Below are 21,556 nucleotides of genomic sequence, written 5' to 3' on the forward strand. Positions count from 1 at the left end.
AAATACATATCCTCCCCCTTAACCTGCAATATAAAAAAATAAATCTCCCCTGTTGGTCGACAGAGGATGCCTCGCAGACAAAATCAATAAGTCTATGTATCAAGACAGTAACACCTCTCGAGTAATTAGAGAAGGTAGAATGATAAGTGTGCGCAGCCCATCCCCTGTCGACCACCCTAGAGGTCTCCTCAGTGAGGTGGGTCTCTAGGAGATATACTATTGCTGGTAAATGGACCTGAGTCAAGTCAAAAATCGCTTGTCTCTTTCCTCTATCCCCCAAACCACGTATATTCCAGGTAATAATTCTAGTCAACATTATCAACAGCGGTTAAGTGGGAAAAAAGGAGATGGAAAGGAAAAGATACAACAAAGGAAGTAAAAAAAAAAACACACCTATTTTGACGCACCACAGCCCAACCCCAACCCCAACCCCCCCCCCCACGTGCAGGTAATCTACCATGTATTGTAGTAGATTTCTTTCCTATGACCATCCCTCCCGCACTCCCCCCACTCGGCCACCCCCATTAGGAAGCGAAGAGAAATAAATTTAGGGGGATAAGCCCCTTATAACAATTATTATTCCCGCCAGATCATAGAACAGTTAAGTCATAGATTATTTCGATCAAGCCAGTCCGCGGCTTCTTCCGAAGTGTCAAAAAAAAGAGTTTTATCATTAAAAATAATCCGCAATTTTGCTGGGAATATAAGAGAATATTTAATGTCCCTTTCTCTTAGCCTCTTTTTGACAATCAAAAATGTGCGTCTCTTTTCTTGTATATCTTTTGAAAGATCTGGAAAAAAGGCCAATCTATTCCCGTTATATACAACCGGTGAGCATTCCCTCGCCCTTCTCAAAAGGATGTCTTTATCCCCTGTGGTCAATAACTTAACAAGAAATGTCCGAGGTTGTCTCCCTGGAATTGGTTTACCCCCTGGGACCCGATGAGCTCTTTCAATCATAAAAAAAGAGGAAAACGAATCTTTCCCAAAATTCTCAAAGATTAACTTCTGTATATATTGGGTTGGGTTCTTCTCTTCCGCACCCTCTGGAATCCCTATTATTCTCACATTGTATCTTCGTGACCTATCCTCAAGGTCCGCCACCTTTTTCTTCAAAAGGTTATACTCTAATTTAAATGTGGAGACTTCGGTATTTATTTTTTGGGATTCATTTTGTATCAGGGCAACGGAACTCTCAAGGTTGTTAACTCTGTCTCGCATTTTTGACAAATCGTCTTTTATTAGTCCCACATCAACTTGGATAAACCCAAGTTGGGTTGTGACAGCCTGTATTAAATCCCCATTTTGTTTAACCGCTAGCAATATTTCTTCTAACGGAGAGAAGTTGTCATTAGGGATAACTTCCCCCATTATACCATCTTCCTCTTCGGGGTATCTAGAGGCTTTTTGTGGTTCTAACTCAGTCATCTCCGGATCGTCATTTTTTTTTGTGACAGGTTCCTTTTGTGCGCCCCTGGTATTAACCCTCGGAGACCTCAGAAACTGGTCTATTTTTGTTGTTTCAGCAGTTTTGGACCCAGGTTTCTGACTTGAGAGGTCAGCCGAGCGCCTACTGGCTTTGGGAGCCATACCTTATTCCTGCTCTCTATATTTTTTTTTTTTTCTTTCCTTGTTCCGCCTCTTTCTTTCCTTTTGTATATGTGTCACTTCTTCTTCCTTTTTAGTTATTTATTATAATTTTTTTTTTTCCCTCTTTCTTCTTGTTTGTTCTCCTTTTCTTTTCTTTTGCTCCTTTTATATTTCTATGTGTTTTATGTTTTATATTTGTATTCACCTCCTTATTCTCTCTTAGAAATAAACCATATAAAAAGTAGATTACGTATACTCTAGTGCACTTTCATTCTTTTTAATTGGGTTCTTTAGTAGTTAGTATAGGAGGAAAAAGATCATAGGGAAGCCAGAGGAAACAAGCAGGAACATGGATGCAGGAACAAACAGGAACAATCTCACCAGCTTTTTCCGCTCCTTGACCACCGAGTGTTCACGAAGATCCCACCTGGATGTCCAAAAGAAGACCCCTCGATCCCAGGAATCTCTGAAGGGGAGGCAGAGCAAAAGGGAGTAGTGGCCGCCAGATAAAAACGCTAATGTCCAGGACAAGCGGAGCAGCCGACCTCACTCCTATAGCCACCACAATCGACCCCTACCACCGGGATCAAGGCCTGGCACACAGAGCAGAGGAGAAGAGCGCTATCACCGGCAAGAACCGGAGAGTCTGAAAGCGCACCCGCAGTCGAGGAATCCAGGATCCCAGGTGCAAGAGGAGCCAGCCAGCCGACTGCGCTCCAGATAATCCCCACGAGCTGAGTCCCAGAGGCGAGGCGGGAAAGGCAGGCGGACCAGAAGAGCCGGAGACATAAACAGCGCCGGGCAACAAGCGGAGTCAAGGGCTAGGGGAACAGCATACACCCCAGGTCCATGGAGGCAGGAACGGCCGCGGAGACGCCGAGAGCAGCAGGATAGCGAGGTAGCCGAGCCACGGGGAGAGAGGAGAGCGTGACGTACTACGTCTACGTCATCACGTCATGCTCCTTAGCGCTCGGTGGAACAGTACGTGTGCACACCCCTCCATGTACTGACTGATGGTTCGGCCCCATTCAACTTCTGGGTCTCCAAATTGTCCATGTGGCCACAGCTAGCCTTTTATGCCTTGGAGGTGCTGGCCTGCCCGGTGGCCAGCGTTTTGTCTGAACGTGTATTCAGCACGGCAGGGGGCGTCATTACAGACAAACGCAGCTGCCTGTCTACAGCCAATGTGGACAAGCTGACGTTCATAAAAATGAACCAGGCATGGATCCCACAGGACCTGTCCGTCCCTTGTCCAGATTAGACATTAACTACCTCCCCTTAACCATATATTATTGTACTCCAGGGCACTACCTCATTCAATCCTCTTTTTATTTTCATTTTACCATTATATTGCAGGGCAACCCAAAGTTGAATGAACCTCTCCTCTGTCTGGGTGCCGGGGCCTAAAAATATCTGACAATGGCCTGTTCCAGTGGTGGGTTACATAAAGCCTGATTCTCTGCCATAAGACCTCTCTCCAATTGATATTGGTTAATTTTAATTTATTTTAATTTTAATTCATTTCCCTATCCACACTTGTTTGCAGGGGATTTACCTACATTTTGCTGCCTTTTGCAGCCCTCTAGCCCTTTCCTGGGCTATTTTACAGCCTTTTTAGTGTTCGGGTCCCCATTGACTTCAATGGGGTTCGGGGCGAAGTTCGGGTCGAGTTCGGATCCCGAACCCGAACATTTCTGGGAAGTTCGGCCGAACTTCTTGAACCCGAACATCCAGGTGTTCGCTCCACTGTAGCCTGGATAAGTCAAAGCGTTTTAAAGTTATCAGCACTTTAACTGGTCAGATTTGCAAAAAATGGGCAAGTCCTTAAGGTGAAATAGGGCTGAGTTCTTAACCTCTTAAGGACATAGGGCGTACAGGTACGCCCTTGTGCCCTGGTACTTAAGGACACAGGGCGTACATGTACGCCCTGTGTATTTCTGATCACTGCCGTGCGGCTGGCAGTGATCGGAACCCGGTGCCTGCTCAAATCATTGAGCAGGCACCTAGGCTAAATGCGCCGGGGGGTCCCGTGACCCCCCCATGTCGGCGATCGCGGCAAACCGCAGGTCAATTCAGACCTGCGGTTTGCTGCGATTTCTGCAGTTTCTGATCCCCGCGGTCCCTGACCGCGGGCATCAGAAACTTTAGTATGCCGAAAATATATCTGTATCCCTCCCCCCTGCACCCCTTAGTGATTTTTGCCGGGTGGGAGGTGCAGGGGGAGGGTTGCGGGCGGTGCGGGCGGTGCGGCAGGCGGGATCGCGATCCCCCGCCCGCCTCCCATTGCGTAATCGTTGGCGTCTAGTGGGTATACCAGGGTGCCAGCACATTGCTGGCACCCTGGTATAAACGGCTGACATCGGTGATGCGATGTCAGCCGTTTAACCCTTTCCATACAGCGGTCCGTACGGACCGCTGTATGGAAAAGGTTAACAGCGCAGGGAGCTCCCTCCCTCTCCCATCGGGGGGCTGCTGTGCCTTTGCAGCCCCTCCGAATGGAGAGGGAGAGAGCCTCCAGGCAGCCCCCCAAGCCCCGTCCTTACCCTTCCCCGTCTGCGCAGTTCTGACCATAACTGAGCAGACGGGGAAGGTTCCCATGGCAACAGGACGCCTTCTCAGGCGTCCTGCTGTCCATGGTGCTGAACAGATCTGTGCGGAAAGGCATAGATCTGTTCAGACAAAGTGTAAAATACAGTACAGTACTATATATTGTACTGTACTGTATTATACAGACATCAGACCCACTGGATCTTCAAGAACCAAGTGGGTCTGGGTCAAAAAGAAAGTGAAAAAAAGTGAAAATAAAGCAAAAAATCAAAAAACACATTTATCACTGATTAAAAATTAAAAAAATGAAATTCCCTACACATGTTTGGTATCGTCGCGTCCGTAACGACCTGATCTATAAAACGGTCATGTTACTTTACCCAAACGGTGAACGACATAAAAATAAAAAATTAAAAACTATGATGAAATTGAAATTTTGCCCACCTTACTTCCCCAAAAAGTTAATAAAAGTGATCAAAAAAGTTGTATGTACTCCAAAATTGTAACAATCAAACCGTCATCTCATCCCGCAAAAATCATACCCTACCCAAGATAATCGCCCCAAAACTGAAAAAACTATGGCTCTTAGACTATGGAAACACTAAAACATGATTTTTTTTGTTTCAAAAATGAAATCATTGTGTAAAACTTACATAAATAAAAAAAAGTATACATATTGGGTATCGCCGCGTCCGTATCGACCGTCTCTATAAAAATATCACATGACCTAACCCCTCAGGTGACCACCGTAAAAAAAAAAAAAACAGTGTAAAAAAAGCAATTTTTTGTCATCTTACTTCACAAAAAGTGTAACAGCAAGCGATCAAAAAGTCATATGCACCCCAAAATAGTGCCAATAAAACCGTAATCTCATCCCGCAAAAAATGAGACCCTACTTGAGATAATCGCCCAAAAACTAAAAAAACTATGTCTCTTAGACTATGGAGACACTAAAACTTTTTTTTGTTTTAAAAATTAATTCATTGTGTAAAACTTACATAAATAAAAAAAATTGTATACATATTAGGTATTGCCGCGTCCGTGACAACCTGCTCTATAAAATTACCACATGATCTAACCTGCCAGATGAATGTTGTAAATAACAAAAAAAAAACGGTGCCAAAAAAGCTATTTCTTGTTACCTTGCCGCACAAAAAGTGTAATATAGAGCAACCAAAAATCATATGTACCCTAAACTAGTACCAACAAAACTGCCACCTTATCCCGTAGTTTCTAAAATGGGGTCACTTTTTTGGATTTTCTACTCTAGGGGTGCATCAGGGGGGCTTCAAATGGGACATGGTGTCAATAAAACCAGTCCAGCAAAATCTGCCTTCCAAAAACCGTATGGCATTCCTTTCCTTCTGCGCCCTGTCGTGTGCCCGTACAGCAGTTTACGACCACATACGGGGTATTTCTGTAAACTACAGAATCAGGGCCATAAATAATAAGTTTTGTTTGGCTGTTAACCCTTGCTTTGTAACTGGAAAAAAAATATTAAAATGGAAAATCTGCCAAAAAAGTGAAATTTTGAAATTGTATCTCTATTTTCCATTAAATCTTGTGCAACACCTAAAGGGTTAACAAACTTTGTAAAATCAGTTTTGAATACCTTGAGGGGTGTAGTTTCTTAGATGGGGTCACTTTTATGGAGTTTCTACTCTAGGGGTGCATCAGGGGGGCTTCAAATGGGACATGGTGTCAAAAAAACTGTCCAGCAAAACCTGCCTTCCAAAAACCATACGGCGCACCTTTCACTCTACGCCCCGCTGTGTGGCCGTACAGTAGTTTACGGCCACATATGGGGTGTTTCTGTAAACGGCAGAGTCAGGGCAATAAAGATACAGTCTTGTTTGGCTGTTAACCCTTGCTTTGTTAGTGGAAAAAATGGGTTAAAATGGAAAATTAGCCAAAAAAATGAAATTCTCAAATTTCATCCCCATTTGCCAATAACTCTTGTGCAACACCTAAAGGGTTAACGAAGTTTGTAAAATCAGTTTTGAATACCTTGAGGGGTGTTGTTTATAGAATGGGGTCATTTTTGGGTGGTTTCTATTATGTAAGCCTCGCAAAGTGACTTCAGAGCTGTAGTGGTCCCTAAAAATTGGGTTTTTGTAAATTTCTGAAAAATTTCAAGATTTGCTTCTAAACTTCTAAGCCTTGTAACATCCCCAAAAAATAAAATATCATTCCCAAAATAATTCAAACATGAAGTAGACATATGGGGAATGTAAAGGCATCACAATTTTTAGGGGTATTACTATGTATTACAGAAGTAGAGAAACTGAAACTTTGAAATTTGCTAATTTTTCCAAATTTTTGTTAAATTAGGTATTTTTTGGTGCAAAAAAAATATTTTTTTTAACTTCATTTTACCAGTGTCATGAAGTACAATATGTGACGAAAAAACAATCTCAGAACGGCCTGGATAAGTCAAAGCGTTTTAAAGTTATCAGCACTTATAGTGACACTGGTCAGATTTGCAAAAAATGGCCTGGTCCTAAGGTGTAAAAAGGCTGTGTCCTTAAGGGGTTAAGGGGTTAAACGTGTCACAATCAACTTGCTATATTATTGATCAGTGTTCATCACCAGGCAGATATCTGCCCATGTAAAGGATCCGAAGATTGATGGAATCCACATACGGTATCCTCTCTGGTAACAATGTCTGACTTTAGAAAGTGATACGTGTCTATCATATTTTGCTCCCTAGTCACCAGCATTCCTCATAGCACTATCTGTCCATCCTCCAAAGAATCTCTTTTTTTTTCTCCTAATAGATCTAACTGTAAGAAACTTTAGCGACTGAATTAATTCATGGGATACAAATATTTAAAGGATGGTAGTATTTATAATTGTCTTCTACCTGGTGATGTACGGGGCCGGTGGTCCTCCATCATGATGTCCTTGTATAGATCCTTGTGTCTTTTTAAATACTCCCACTCCTCCATGGAGAAATAGACAGTGAAATCATGACACCTTATAGGAACCTGACACACACAATGATACAGTCACCAACCAGACAACTCCCATGGTGTTACCATACAATGTGTAAGAATTCCCAGTAGTGCTCACCTCTCCAGTCAGAAGCTCTGTGATCTTACTGGCGAGTTCTCTGATCTTCTGGTCATTAATTTCCCCTTGTAATAGGGAGTGAGGTGGAGGCTCTGTGCTTGTGCTCAGGATTCTTCCCCATCCTTCAGACACAGGGGCCTGACAGCTCTCACTAGTTGTCTTCTTCACTACTGTGCAATCCTACTTATTGAGGGACACATTAATGAATACTCCTAAACTCTTCAGGCATATCCATGTAACATAGAAAACAATGATATAATTTGAGGTCCTTTCCGGAATCCCTCACCTCTCCAGTAAGATGAAGGAGAATCTCTCGGGCAAGGTTTAGTATCCTCTCTGCAATCATCTTCCTCTCCCTATCCATCCTTAATCCTTCCACAATCAGGAAAATGATAGACGATAACCACTGATCTGAATGACAAGAAGATAATACAATGTAAAAAACAAGAAAACAAAAAAAATCCTATGTGAAAATAATACAATTAACCAAGATCTGAACAAATATTAAAGTATAGATGTTGTGTTTTCTCCTTTTATATATGGACGGGAACATTAGTTGAATAACTTGTCAATGCAGTACCATGTTTGAGGACAAAGCACCGTTGTACCTTCAAATGACCCTCAGCAAATTACTGGCTATGGTGGTGATGCCCGTATGTGTGTCACATGATTACTATAGACCAGTGGTGGCAAACCTATGGCACGGGTGCCAGAGGCAGCACTCAGAGCCCTCTCTGTGGGCACCCGCACCCTGGAAAAAGTCTATGGTGTACCAATATGCCTTAGACTTTTCCTGCCATTTATCAGGGCAGGGCGCACTATGAACAGTACAGGCAGCGCACTGAATGCAGGCAGGCGATTATAGCTAAATTATACAGTACATGGAAGATATACTATACTGGTATTCAGGGTAAATTGTAAATTGCGATAAATAAGTGGGTTTTGGGTTGCAGATTTTGAAAGCTAGACAATTCTATTACATAGACACTATGGAAAACTTTATTACAAGCTATGTACACCTTCAAGGGCATTTTTTTTATTTATGTATTTTACTCATTTGCACCTAAAATAACTTTTAAATTGGTCTTTATTAAACATATTAAGCTGTTTTTCACAAAGGGTTAACTGTTTGCCTAGCTGTGTGAATGGTACTTTTATATTGTGCCAGTCATCTAATAAACATTATCCCTAAATTTCTTAAAGGGAACCTGTCACCAGTTTTATGGTGTCCTAACTAAGGGCAACATAAGTGACTGATTCTTTCAGCAAAATGCTGGGTCACTTTCTTTAATTGACCCAGTCAATCTGCCAACATCTTGTATTGAAAAGCTCCAGCTGATAATGATGAGTCATGAATATTCATGAGCTCCTGACTCTCCCCGCCTACCTGCTGCTGAATGACAGTTTGTTTCCATAGGAATCAGCAGCAGGTGGGCAGGGGAGTGGCTATAGCTCTGAATTAAATATACACTGGACTCGATGACCTCACGCCGGACTCGAATCAGCTCATTAGCATACGGCATGCGGCATCTTTGTGTGTATATTATGAGGTAACCATCTGTCACACCAGTAAGGGAATACATCTAAGGCACTTTTTAGTAGTTAATGATTGTATATAATTACTTACATTATAATCAAATATCCACATGACAGGTTCCCTTTAAGTCATAAACACTTATTTAATCCACATTCTTATTAGAAAGAGAAGAATTCAGCTATAATGAGTGTTTAGGAGGTCACAGATCAAAGATAAGGAGCCATCAGCTGAGCTGCTTGACAGCACACTACAGAAACTCAAGGCTGCATAGAGACAGGGCTTCCAAATTTTTAATAAACAGCTATTGAAAACCGGAGTTAGACTTACCCGCAATTCTGTTTCCTTGAATCCACCATGACGACTACACATGAGATTGACCCCTTGACCTCTTATTTTTTTAAAAAATTTTTTTTAGTATTACCTCATACTCCATTTTAGAATAATTTGGGGAGGGACTATACAAGCCGTTATGGTGGAATCAAGGAAACAGAATTACCAATAAGTCTAACTCCGGTTTTCCATTTCATCCACCATGACGGCTACACATGAGAACTACCAGATAACAGTAGGGTGGGCTACAGCTTGCAGAACAGTCTGGCCAAAGGTCAGGTCTGTAGAAGCAGAGACATTTAATCGATAATGTTTAATAAACGTATTTGTACTTGACCAAGTAGCAGCCCTACAAATTTTGTCAAGAGATACACTAGCTTTTTCAGCCCAGGAAGAGGCCATTGCCCTGGTGGAATGGGCTCTCATGTTAGAAGGGCCTGTAAAGCCATATATGGTTTCCAGTTTGCCTCTCCGGCACATTCCCTTAGATAGAATCATAAGGTGCCCCAAATGTCAGGAAAACGGCACCGATCTTTACCATGGAATATAGTCATGTCCAGAGACAAAGAGATTCTGGGCCTTAATTAAGAACCAGATTAAACGGCATCTAAAAGTAACAATACCTTGCACTTCTGAAACTGTCCTGTTTCATGTAGAACCAGAAAAAGTAAAACTGCCTCTGCTTATACATCTCTTCTTTCTCACTGCAAAAAGATGCTTATTCAGAGAGTGGCTAAAACCCAACACGCCCTCAATGACAGATGTATTTGTCCACACAAGATCTTGTTTTCTCGTGGAAAGAACGGAGAAGGAACAATACCAAGGGAGATTCATTGACACATTTTTCTGTAGATGGGAGGTCTTTATTGCAATAGCATTTAACAATAAGGAAATAAAGGAAATAATGACACCCTTTATATACTCAGAATGGTACCTGAAAAGAAAGACAGCAAATACTCTAAGCAAACTCCTGATAAAATAATTGGGGACTGTAAAGTTTGGTTAAATTTTGTGGAATAAGTGGTCGTGAGATGAGAGAAAGGGAAGATTGAAGGGGGGGGGGGGAGAGTTTCTCACTGTTGTCACGTTTCTCAATGTTTCAAATCAATGATCAATCTCTATTTGGTTATATAATATTACCTGTAATCAATGAAACACTGGACATTTTGTCCCTGTTTACCTAGATGCTTGTAAAGGTAAAATCTAATAAAAATGATATAAAAAAAATAAAAAAAAGAAGGCGGCGGCCCTTTAAGGCCCATTTGGGAGTAACAGGATATTGTGTTCTTTATCCAACATCCTATAGAGGCTTTGGAAACCTTCTTCCCCTTGTTTTGACCTGAAAACTGAATTAGGAGGTTATCGTCCTTTCTGAATTCCCTAGTGGCTGCCAGGTATTGGATAACTGTTTCCCTTACGTCTAGGAGATGGAAATGTTCTTCTGTCGGGTTTTGAGGATTCGGGGAAAAAGAAGGTAAGATTACCGTATTTTTCGCCGTATAAGACGCACCGGCGTATAAGACGCACCTAGGTTTTTGGGGAGGAAAATAAGAAAAAAAATATTTTTAACCAAAAGGTGTGCTGTGGGTTTGGAACTAGGTGGTCTGTGGATGGCACTATTACTGGGGATCTGTGGATGACGGACACTGTTATGGGGGGATCTGTGGATGACGGACACTGTTATGGGGGGATCTGTAGATGACGGACACTGTTATGGGGGGATCTGTGGATGACGGACACTTATGGGGGGATCTGTGGATGACGGACACTGTTATGGGGGGGAACTGTGGATGACGGACACTGTTATGGGGGGAACTGTGGATGACGGACACTGTTATGGGGGGAACTGTGGATGACGGACACTGTTAGGGGGGAACTGTGGATGACGGACACTGTTAGGGGGGAACTGTGGATGACGGACACTGTTAGGGGGGAACTGTGGATGACGGACACTGTTAGGGGGGAACTGTGGATGACAGACACTGTTATGGGGGGATCTGTGGCTTTCACTGTTACAGGGGGATCTGTGGCTTTCACTGTTACAGGGGGATCTGTGGCTGGCACTGTTACAGGGGGGGATCTGTGGATGGCACTGTTATACATGTGTCATTCACAGACCCTCCCAGCCCATAACTGTGCCATCCACAGATCCCCCGCCGCTCCTGTATACTAATATCATATGTCTTATTCAATTAATAGTTTTTAAATATGCCTCTTTATTCCTAAAAGTACCTTAAATCCGAAGCGCTTCAGTACAATGCCGGCAGGCCGGGCAGCCGGCGCGGCGCGGCGCGTCACTCACTGACGTCACTTGCCTGCGCCGCCTGCTTCATTCATAAAGTAGGCGGCGCAGGCACGTGACATCAGGGAGTTACGCTGCCGCCCGCCCAGCCTGCATACTACTGAAGCGCTAAGGATTTAAGGTACTATTAAGCATAAAGGGGCATATTTAATAACCATTCATTGAATATGCCATATTTTATTAGTACACCGGAGCGGCGGGGCGGGCCTTTAGTACAGTGACTGCACCGCCCCGCCGCTATTGCCGGCCCCAGCTCCTCCTCCCAGTCCCTCCCCGAGTCCTCGCTCTCTTTACATCGCTGCCAGCGATGTAAAACTGACTGCATTCGCCGTATAAGACGCAGGGGCATTTCTCCCCCATTTTGGGGGAAGAAAAAGTGCGTCTTATACGGCGAAAAATACGGTATTTCTTGGTCTCTATGGAAGTCAGAGACTACTTTGGGAAGAAAGCCAGGATCTAATCTTAGCACGAGCCTATGAGGACATATTGTAAGATGGTGTTCCCTACAGGAGAGGGCCTGAATTTCCCCCAGGCATCTAGCTGTTTTTTATAGTTATAAGGAAGGCTGTTTTAAGTGAAAGGTGTTTTATGGAAATATCCGATGTAGGGGTAAAAGGAGACTTCGTCAGACCCCTTAGAACCAAGTTTAGGTACCATAGAGGGGTCCTAGGAATTAAGGATGGTCTCAATCTGGATGCAGGTCTTATAAATAATCTTATCCATCTATGATTAGCCAGATTAAAATCGTAGAATGCACCCAGGGCGGAGGCCTGGACTTTGAGAGTACTTGGTCTAAGGCCCTTGATCTAATCCCCTCTGAAGGAAATCCAATATTTTCCTATTAGCTTTTAATGTACTAATAACCTTGCCTGAGAGGACTTTGTCTCTCAAGATCTCGTTCTCAGGATCCAGGTTGACAGCTTGAAAAAACTGGGATTCTGATGAACAATTGGGCCCGGAGACAGAATCTTCCCCAGCAGCGGTATTTCCAACGGTTCCTCTAGGGCTAGTTTCTTCAGAATGGCGAACCAGACTCTTTTTGGCCAGTAGGGAACTATTAATATCATGGTTACCAGATCCCTTAGAATTTCTTGCAGGACCTGAGGAATTAGGGTCCATGGTGGGAAAGCATATGCCAGGTCCTATGACCATTTTATCGAAAAGGTGTCTACTGCCCACAGTATTTCCCTGGGATTTAATGAGCAAAAGCATTCTGTTTTTGCATTTGTCTGAGGGGTGAACAGGTCTATCTTCGGTGAACCTCATTTTTTGCAGATTTGTTGGAAGACTTCTTGGTTTAAGGACCATTCCCCTGGGTCCAGTGTTCTTCTGCTCAGATAATCTGCTTCTACATTTTCCAAATCCTTGAAATAGACTGCTGTAATTGAGAGAACGTTCTTTTCTGCCCAAGAAAAAAAAAAGATTCTGCTAGTATTAAACTTGATGACCTTGTGCCTCCTTGATGATTTAGATATGTGACAGTCCTGGTATTGTCTGAGAATATCTTTAAATGTTTTCCTCGTAAGATGATCTGAGATATCTTTAGGATCTCCCAGACTGCTCATAGCTCTCTGTAGTTTGAGGATCTTTTCCCTACTTCTTCTGACCACCTTCCCTGCCAGTTTGTGGAGGATACTTTTGCCCCCCATCCGTAGCCGATTGCATCAGTCATTATCTGTTTTTGTGGTGTTGTCCATTAGGTTACCCTTTTTAGTAGATTTGCCCTTTCCTTCCACCAGTTCAGATCTAACTTTACATGGTAAGGGATTATTATCCTTTTGTCTAGAGATGACTATTGTCTGTTTTATTTTCCCAGGATTGTGTTACTCTGGTGGGGGCCTGACACCATGCTACTGCTGGAATGCAGGACGTCATCATTCCCAGGATGCCCATAGCTTTTCTGATAGAGCACTCTTTTTGAGCTTGGAACTTTTTATTCTCTCCCTGAAATATTCCATCTTATCCTGTGGGAGGGATGACTGGGATTTTGAATCCAGTACTACCCCTAAGAACTTCCTTTTTGATGATGGTACTAGGCAGGACTTTTTTATGTTTGTTATCCAGCCTAGCTCTGAAAGTTTCCGGAGCACAAATTAGGTTTGTATGGATGTGTCTGGTTTTAAATTCCCGACTATAAGGAAGTTGTCTAAGTAGGGAAAAGTTAGTAGCCCTTCCAGTCTGAGCGAAAAAAAGCTATCTTAACTTATATAGTTGGGTTATGGAGCACTGTAATCTAGTAACACACTGGTGAACGGTGGTGGGAGGGGGTGATTTAACCTCTGTTCCTGCCCCTACAGAGGTCAGGGGTCAATCTCAAATTGGTTGCCGTCATGGTGGATTCATGGAAACTGAATTTACCGGTAAGTCTAATTCCGGCTTTCCATTTCACCACCATGACGGCAACCAATTAGAGACCTAACTGATTACTCTAAATTAAGGGTGGGCTATGGCCTGAAGGACTTTCCGTCCAAATGATAGTTCAGAGGACCCAGACAAGTCTAATCTGTAATGCCTTACAAACGTGTTTTTACTGGACCAGGTTGCAGCCCTACAAATCTGCTCCAGTGAAGCACCAGCTTTTTCTGAATATGAAGATGACAGGGCTCTAGTGGAATGAGCTTTTATATTGATTGGGCATTTAAGTCCCTGAATCCTATAGCAATCTGAAATGGTCTGTTTAATCTATCTGGTGATGGATGCCTTAGATACCATTTTCCCTTTGTTTGTACCTGAAAATTGTACTAACAAGTTATCTGCTAATCTGAAGTCTTTTGTGACCTCTAAATATTTTAGGACCGTTCTCCTGACATTGAGGGAATTCAATTCTTTCTCTTTAGAGTTTTTAGGATCTGTGCAAAAGGAAGGTAGTACTATCTCTTGGTCTTTATGGAAATCAGATACTACCTTAGGTAGAAAACCTGGGTCTAACCTCAGGACTATTCTGTCGTCCCTGCTTGCTTTCAGAGTGGATATAACTTCTTCTGACCCTTGCGTTTCAAAATGTCGGATTCAGGGTCCATGCCGTTAACTTGAAGAATTCCAGATGAGCATGCGTAATCAGGCCCTGCGTCAGAATGTCCTTCCTGGGGGGAAGGATCCATGGTTGTTGTAGTGATAATCTCTTCAACAGGGAGAACCAGCATCCTTTTGGGCCAGAATGGCGTTATCAGAATCAGATTTACTCTTTCCTGAATGGCCTTCTGTATAACGCTGGGAATTAGTTGGAAAGGAGGAAAAGCGTAAGCAAGATCCCAATCCCAGGTCTGAGAGAACGCGTCCATCACCTGGGGCTGGTCCCTGGCATTTAGAGAGTAAAAGATTGGAGCCTTTGAGTTGTCCCTTGAGGCAAATAGGTCTATGAATGGACGACCCCATCTTTTTGCAATCATGTTGAAAATTTGTATGTTTAAAGACCATTCTCCCTGGTCTACTTTTTTTCTGCTTAGGAAATCTGCTACATAATTTTTGCTTCCTTTTAGATGTATGGCTAAAATAGACTTTACTGTATCTTCCGCCCAGGAGAATATTTGCCCTGGCAAATTTCCTAGCTTCACTGATCTTGTACCCCCCTGATATCTTAGGTAGGATACAGTTGTCATATTGTCGGAGAATATCTTCAATTCCTCCTTGGCAACCTTTAAGGTTTCCCAAACTGCTCTGAGTTTGCGATAATTTGATGAATGGGCAGCTATCTCTGGAGACCAGATTCCCTGATAGAGATTTCGCCGACCTTTGCTCCCCATCCTGTACCGCTTGCGTCGGTGTGGATTACCATTGATGGTGCTTTCTGCCAGACAACTCCTTTTCCCAATTTTTTTTAATTTAGCCACCATAGGATGGAATCTTTTACATGCCCCGGGATCAGAAACTTCTGGTCTAGTGATGTCTGGTGTTTGTCCCATTTCCTCAATAACCATGCCTGGAAAGTTCTGTAGTGGATTTGACACCAGGGAACACCTTTTATTATGTTCATGGCCCAGGGGTTTGAAGTTATTGACTCCCACTGAGAAAGAAACCTTTTTAGTCCCCCCCCCCCCTATCCTGGCGTCATTGTCTGTCTGTACTTTTATTTTGGGGATTGAGGAGATAACCTCTACCACGCCCCCCTTTGTGGTAACTCCAGTGTCCCGTTTTGCCCTTACCCTGATAAGACCTTCCTTGGTTACTTTGGGAACAAAAGGACAATTTCCTCCTAGGGGATCTCTCCTCAGGGAACCCATTTTTCTTATCTGTGGCCTTATCTAGTATTTTGTCCAGGACTGGCCCAAACACATATTCTCTGGAGAAAGGAATTGAGCATAACTTCATCTTAGAAGTCTTATCTCCTGCCCAAGACTTCATCCAGAGAGCTCTCCTAGCGGCATTTGATAACACTGCATCTTTAGCCAAAAATCTAACTGTTTCAGCCGAAGCATCCTCTAAAAATCCTGTTGCAGACTTTAGTAAGGGAATAGACTCTTATTTCTTCCCTTGGAGTTTTATTAGCTAGATGATTTTCTACCTCATTTAGCCAAATGTGCATTGACCTGCCCACTGATGTAGCTGCAATATTAGTCTTTATACTGTACATGGCTGCTTCCCAGGATTTTCGCAAGAGGCTATCAGCTTTCCTCTCCATGGGGTCAATTGGAGTCCTCAATAGGTAGTGAAGTCTTTTTATTAACCTTCGACACCTGTATATCGAATTTTTGGTATCTCAATAAAAACTTTCGACTGGAGTGGACTCAAATGACAGCCTACTCCAGAATTCTTTAGAGAGAGTCTCTTTTCTGGATTCGCCCATTCATCCATTACCATCTTGCATATGTTTTTTGTTAATGGGACTATATATCGTTTGGCTTTTAGCCCACCGAACATTTCTTCTTGTACCGAATGGGGTCTCTGAATATTCTCTATACCTATTGCATCTCTGACCGCTTTTAAAAGGTCATTCATTTCCTCGGTGGAAAAATATAATTTTTTAGTTTCCTCTACCACCTCTCTTTCTGACAAGGGATTATCGTCATCCCATTTCTTAGATGAGGAAGCTTTGTCTTCCAGACCGTCAGAGTCTGAAGAGGAATTTTTTGCTAATCTTTGGCGTTTGGGAGTCTGAAGGCCAATGGTCTCCTCACGGAATGATGCCAGAAAAGATTTAACTTCCTCTTGGATCATAGACCTTAATTCCTGCATCATAGATGGCTGTTCCTCTCTTACAATTCCTTCCAGAGCTTTTTAGAATATTGTTCAGGAAGTCTTGCATAGCATTGAATGCATTTTAAACTTCTTTTGGGCTTCTTCAAAGCTACTTTAGAGACCTATAGCAAGAGAGTAAGACCATCAGTGCAGAATTCCTTAAATATCTGCATGTATATGCCCAAGGCATACTGACTCAGCTAGAATATATGAAAGAGCCATGCCCGGAAAGCACTCCATTAAGGCCTCAAGCACACGACCCATTCACTTCAATGGAGCCGTAAAAGATGCGGACAGCACTCCGTGTGCTGTCCGCATCCGTTGCTCCATTCTGTGGCCCCACAAAAAAAAATATAACGTCCTATTCTTGTCCATTTTGCGGACAAGAATAGGCATTTCTACAATGGACCGCCTGTTCCGTTCCGCAAATTGCGGAAGGCACAGGGGCGGCTTCTGTTTTTTGCGGATCCGCAATTTGGGGACCGCAAAAAACTGAATGGTCGTGTACATGAGGCCTAAGGGAGCGGGAGAGAAAACAAATCGCCCCCCCTTCCCCGAGACAGTGGCAATCACTCTGATAATGCATGGCCCCCTCCATATGTACAGAGTCTGCTGCCCCACACATTCCCCATGGGGGAACTCACAGTTTGTTGTGAAGGAGCCTCCAGTTCTCTGAACAGCTGCATCTCTGGACCCAGCATCTTCCTCCAGGCACCAGATCTAGTTCAGTTCTGTGCCTGCCGGCTCCCGAATATAGCGGCACTTCCGGGTATGCGCGCACGCACTCCCGAACGCACACGCGGCTCTTGCGTTGATGCCTGCTAGTCTCACTAGGACATAGGAGGCAGCGGCAGCATCAGGGTAGGCTCCTGATCAACAGGGAGTGTGACCCTGCCGTCTCCCTGCCAACATTGGAATACACAGCCAGAGGCCAGGGGACATACCTGGGAGCAGATTACCGCAAGGGAAGCGCAGACTCCCGATGTGGTGCCCAGGTAAAAAATAAGAAGTAAATATAACGGTCGTTTTTCACCTCCCTGACAGGCAGAGAGGCCTTCCTCTGTCCTGACTACTTTAGGGGCAAGAACACACTGGTGAAAGGTGGTGGGAGGGGGTAATTTAACCTTTCCCTGTTCCTGCCCCTACAGAGGTCAGGGGTCAATTACTAATTGGTTGCCGTCATGGTGGTGAAATGGAAATTATGGATTATGCCCTTTTTGTCTTTTAGTGCAAATCTCAGATATTTTTGTGAATTTGCGTGGATGGGGATATGGTAGTAGGCATCTTTTAGGTCGATAGATGTCATATATGCTATTTCCTTGATTAGTGGAATGATCGATGATATTGACTCCATCTTGAATCTTCTGTTAGTTATTGACTTGTTTAGCCCTTTTAGATTTATAATAGTATGGGAAGAACCGTCTGGTTTTTGGACTAGGAATAATCGTGAGTAAAAGCCCCTTCCTATTCCTAATTTGGGTATTTCTATCACTACTCCTAATTGTTTTAGCTCTACCACTCCTTTCCACATTTTTGATAGCACGTTTTGAGTCGTTATTTGGTATCTTTTTTGAGGTTTTGAGGAAAATTACATCTTGTAACCATCTCTGATGATATTTAAGGCCCAGGGATTTTGGGTGACTGATTCCTACTGGGTCAGAAATTTCCTCAACCTTCCTCCAACTTTGGCGTCATTGTTTGTCGTTTTGTTTGTTATGGGGATTGAGGAGAAACCCTCTGCCCCTGCCTCCTTTTTGGTAACTCAAACGTCCCGTCTTGCCCTTACCTCTGTAAGGCTTAGGCTGCAAACTAAAGGGAAGAAAAGGCTTAATTTTATTCTCCTCAGGAAAACCCTTTTTCTTATCAGCTGCCTTCTCTAGGATAGCATCTAGAACTGGGCCAAATACGTACTCTCCTGAGAAGGCAATGGAGCACAATGCCTTGGATGCCCTGTCGCCTCCCCAGGATTTAATCCAGAGCTCTTCTGGCAGAATTTGACAGGGCCCCATCTTTTGCAGCGAATCTGACAGATTCGGCAGAAGTGTCCCCTAGAAATTCTGTTGCTGACTTAAGGAGGGAAATGGAGTTTAAAATTTCCTCTCTTGGAGTTTTATTTTTTTATGTGGTCTTCTAACTCATTTAGTCAAATATTCATGGACCTGGCCTCGGAGGTTGCCGCTATGTTTGTTTTCAGACCAAACAGAGGCCTTCCAGCTTTTGTTCAGAAGTGCATCTGCCTTGCTTTCCATGGGATCTTGTAAATGTGAGGAAAGGGTAGGGAAGCTTTTTTAACTTCTTTTGAGACCTGAATATCCATTTTTGGGTTCTCGTTAAAGATCTTGGTTTCAGACTGGTCAAATAACCATCTATTTTATTCAGTATCTGTCCATTCATCCATTATCATGTCCCTGATGTTTTCGTTGACCGGGAATACATGAGACTTTTTTACACGTAATCCCCCAAACATTACGTCCTGAATTGACCGGGGCTTCTGGATATCCTCTACCCATGGTGGCTCTAACAGCCCCTAACAATTCCTCCATATCTTCAGATGAAAAGTAATATTTTTTTCCATCCTCAATTATTTCTCCCTCTGACAAAACATCTGCATCAATATTAAGTGTAGAGGTGTATGGGGTAGTGGCAGAAGGGAGACCAGGGAGGACTTCATTTCATTTTGGATCATAGATCTCATCTCATTAAGGATAGATGGTTGCTCCTCCTTTAAAAGTTCACTAATGTAAGACTTGCAAAGCCTTTTTTTTATAATTTTCAGGAAGCTTCTTTGAACAAGTTGCACATCTAGCAATCTTATGTTTAACTTTAGCCTCTGTAAGAGAATGTCTGGAGTGGTAGTGGATGGAAGATACGTACCACCGGGGGTCGTGGCCCTGGTGGAGTAAGAGCAGGGTGGGTGTCTGTTCCCCACGGACCACCACGGGTGGACGGGTTTCAGTTGTTGGTGTCAGTCTACACTGATCCTGGCAGGTTGGTTATCTCTGGCCTTAGTTGGGTAGGGAAGGAGTTAATCCTTCACTATGCTTGCTGGGTGTGGTCTGCCTGCTACACCCAGGGCTGTGAATATAGGTTTGATGCTCACTGACTGTGGGGCTGCTGATGAAGTGTGGTCTCCTGTCTCACTGCAGGAAGCTGTATGGGAGGCTGATCGCTCGGTCGGGCTGAGCGCTGTAGTCCGCTTGTCTACCAAGGACTGCCCAATTGCTGCAGGCTCAGCGAAGGACCAAAAGAAGGGATCCTGTGGCCGGAGCCAATCCCTTGTCCAGGCCGACACGTGGCCTGTTTAACTTGCATGAACTTGGACAAACCCACCCCATGACAAGGTGTAGTACTGACCACGGATGTGAGAGACTGTGTGAACAGGCACCAAGACGCCTGCAGCGTTTGGGGATCCTTTGTGGGAGGTGGGGTTTATGGACATTGCTGTTGTGTTGAATTGCACAGTTTTGATGTGATGCACTGGAGTGAATAAAAAAGCACGGTTTGGACACAAAGCCTGTCTCCTGAGCCTCTATACTGCCACCGCTACCATCTGCCTACCAGAGCAAACCCCCACACCTCCTTTAATCCCTAAAAAGAAGAGCAATCAGGTATCAGTTAAATAAAATATTTTCCCCCAAGGGGAAATCACATCAGGAGCCACCGAAGGTGGATCTGCACCTTCCATGTGGCTTCCAGGGGCTTCAGGAGCTGACATTCTGGCTGGAATCAGTGGAGACCAGGATGAATTGAATCTCCCGCTCTATATTCGAAAAAGCAGCATCTGACGTCATCAGGGCGCCCCTGCGCCTCTCCACATGACCTTGCTCCGCCCCCTCCGGCAATGCTGGGAACTAAGTGCTGACTGCTGCTGGCACCCGTAGCAGCGTGCAACTTCTCCGCACTCTCCTGTCTGCTTCCCGCTATCAGGGATGAGAATCAGCCTGTGTGGACTCACTTTGCCAGCTTTAGCAGCCGCTGCAGGAGGCAGAGGAGGAAAGGAAGGAAACGCGAATTACCCCCGTTCCTTAAGGTGTCTTTTTGAAAAAAATAATAAAAACTCTTCACCTCCCCCAGGGAGGTCTTTCTGAGTGATGCCCCATAGGGACAGGAAAACACTGACAAGTGAGTGGGGGTGGTGGCTTTTAAAAATTCTGTTTGTTCCTGCCCCAATAGAGGTTAAGGGGTCAATCTCGTGTGTAGCCGTCATGGTGGATGAAAAAAAAAAAAGGATATTTAGCCCACAAAGAGTACAAAAAAATTGCTCCCAAAGGTGTACATAGCCTTTAAGACTAGAGTTTCATACACCAGTCAAATGTTGAAATTTGTCGGAGTAAAATGCAGCAAAGTTATTAAAATTTGGATGTCTTTTTTAAGGGGTTGTCCGAGTTATGTAAAAAAAAAAAAAGAAAGAAAAAAAAAAAAAGAGATGACTATAAACCTGATGGTCTGCAAAATATACATAAGCTAAGCAAGTTAAGCAAAAAAAAAAATATTATTAATTTCCCTAGTTCTGACTCTTTTTTGACATGCAGTTACAGAGACGTGTAACAACAATCTCTGAGGTTTTCCTCATAAATATTTGCAGATGTCAACAAAGACAGCCTTCACCCTCCCCCCTTGCTCAGCCCTGAGTCTGTGCTGCTTATTGTAAAAGGGGTTAAACATTGCTGAAGAAACCAGTGGGAGGGGAGATACAGGGCAGACAACTCAATCAGCAGATTGGACAGAGCAAGGGTGACGTGGACTGCCACTCCAACCAGCACAGGCTTCACAGGGATGTTTCCATGCACAGAGCCAGACCTGCTCCTCCTGCTCCCTCAGGCTTGTGCACAGAACGTCTTCAGAGCAGGAAAAGCTAACATCACAGCCCATGCAACACTGAACTGAACTAAAAAAAAACTTAAATCTGCTTAGTTAGAAAAATACAAAGAGCAGAAAATAACTTGGACAACCCCTTTAATAAATTTGATGCATACTGTCTCAGAGAGCCTTGGAGGCCAATA

The 21,556-nt window shown here is 43.7% G+C and overlaps 1 protein-coding gene across 1 annotated transcript in view; it reads right to left on the reverse strand.

The window, feature by feature from the left end:
* LOC122941326 (gastrula zinc finger protein XlCGF66.1-like) overlaps nucleotides 1–21,556 on the reverse strand; it is a 140,842-nt gene that overhangs the window by 53,577 nt on the left and 65,709 nt on the right. The window contains exons 2-4 of the mRNA XM_044298457.1: nucleotides 7,496–7,620; nucleotides 7,210–7,389; nucleotides 7,001–7,124 (exon numbers count right to left, since the gene is read on the reverse strand). Coding sequence (XP_044154392.1) covers nucleotides 7,001–7,124; nucleotides 7,210–7,389; nucleotides 7,496–7,573 — 382 coding nt within the window. The 5' untranslated portion in view covers nucleotides 7,574–7,620. The remainder of the gene's footprint in view (nucleotides 1–7,000; nucleotides 7,125–7,209; nucleotides 7,390–7,495; nucleotides 7,621–21,556) is intronic.

Source organism: Bufo gargarizans, chromosome 6 (genome assembly GCF_014858855.1).
Source record: "Bufo gargarizans isolate SCDJY-AF-19 chromosome 6, ASM1485885v1, whole genome shotgun sequence".
Lineage (NCBI taxonomy): Eukaryota > Metazoa > Chordata > Amphibia > Anura > Bufonidae > Bufo > Bufo gargarizans.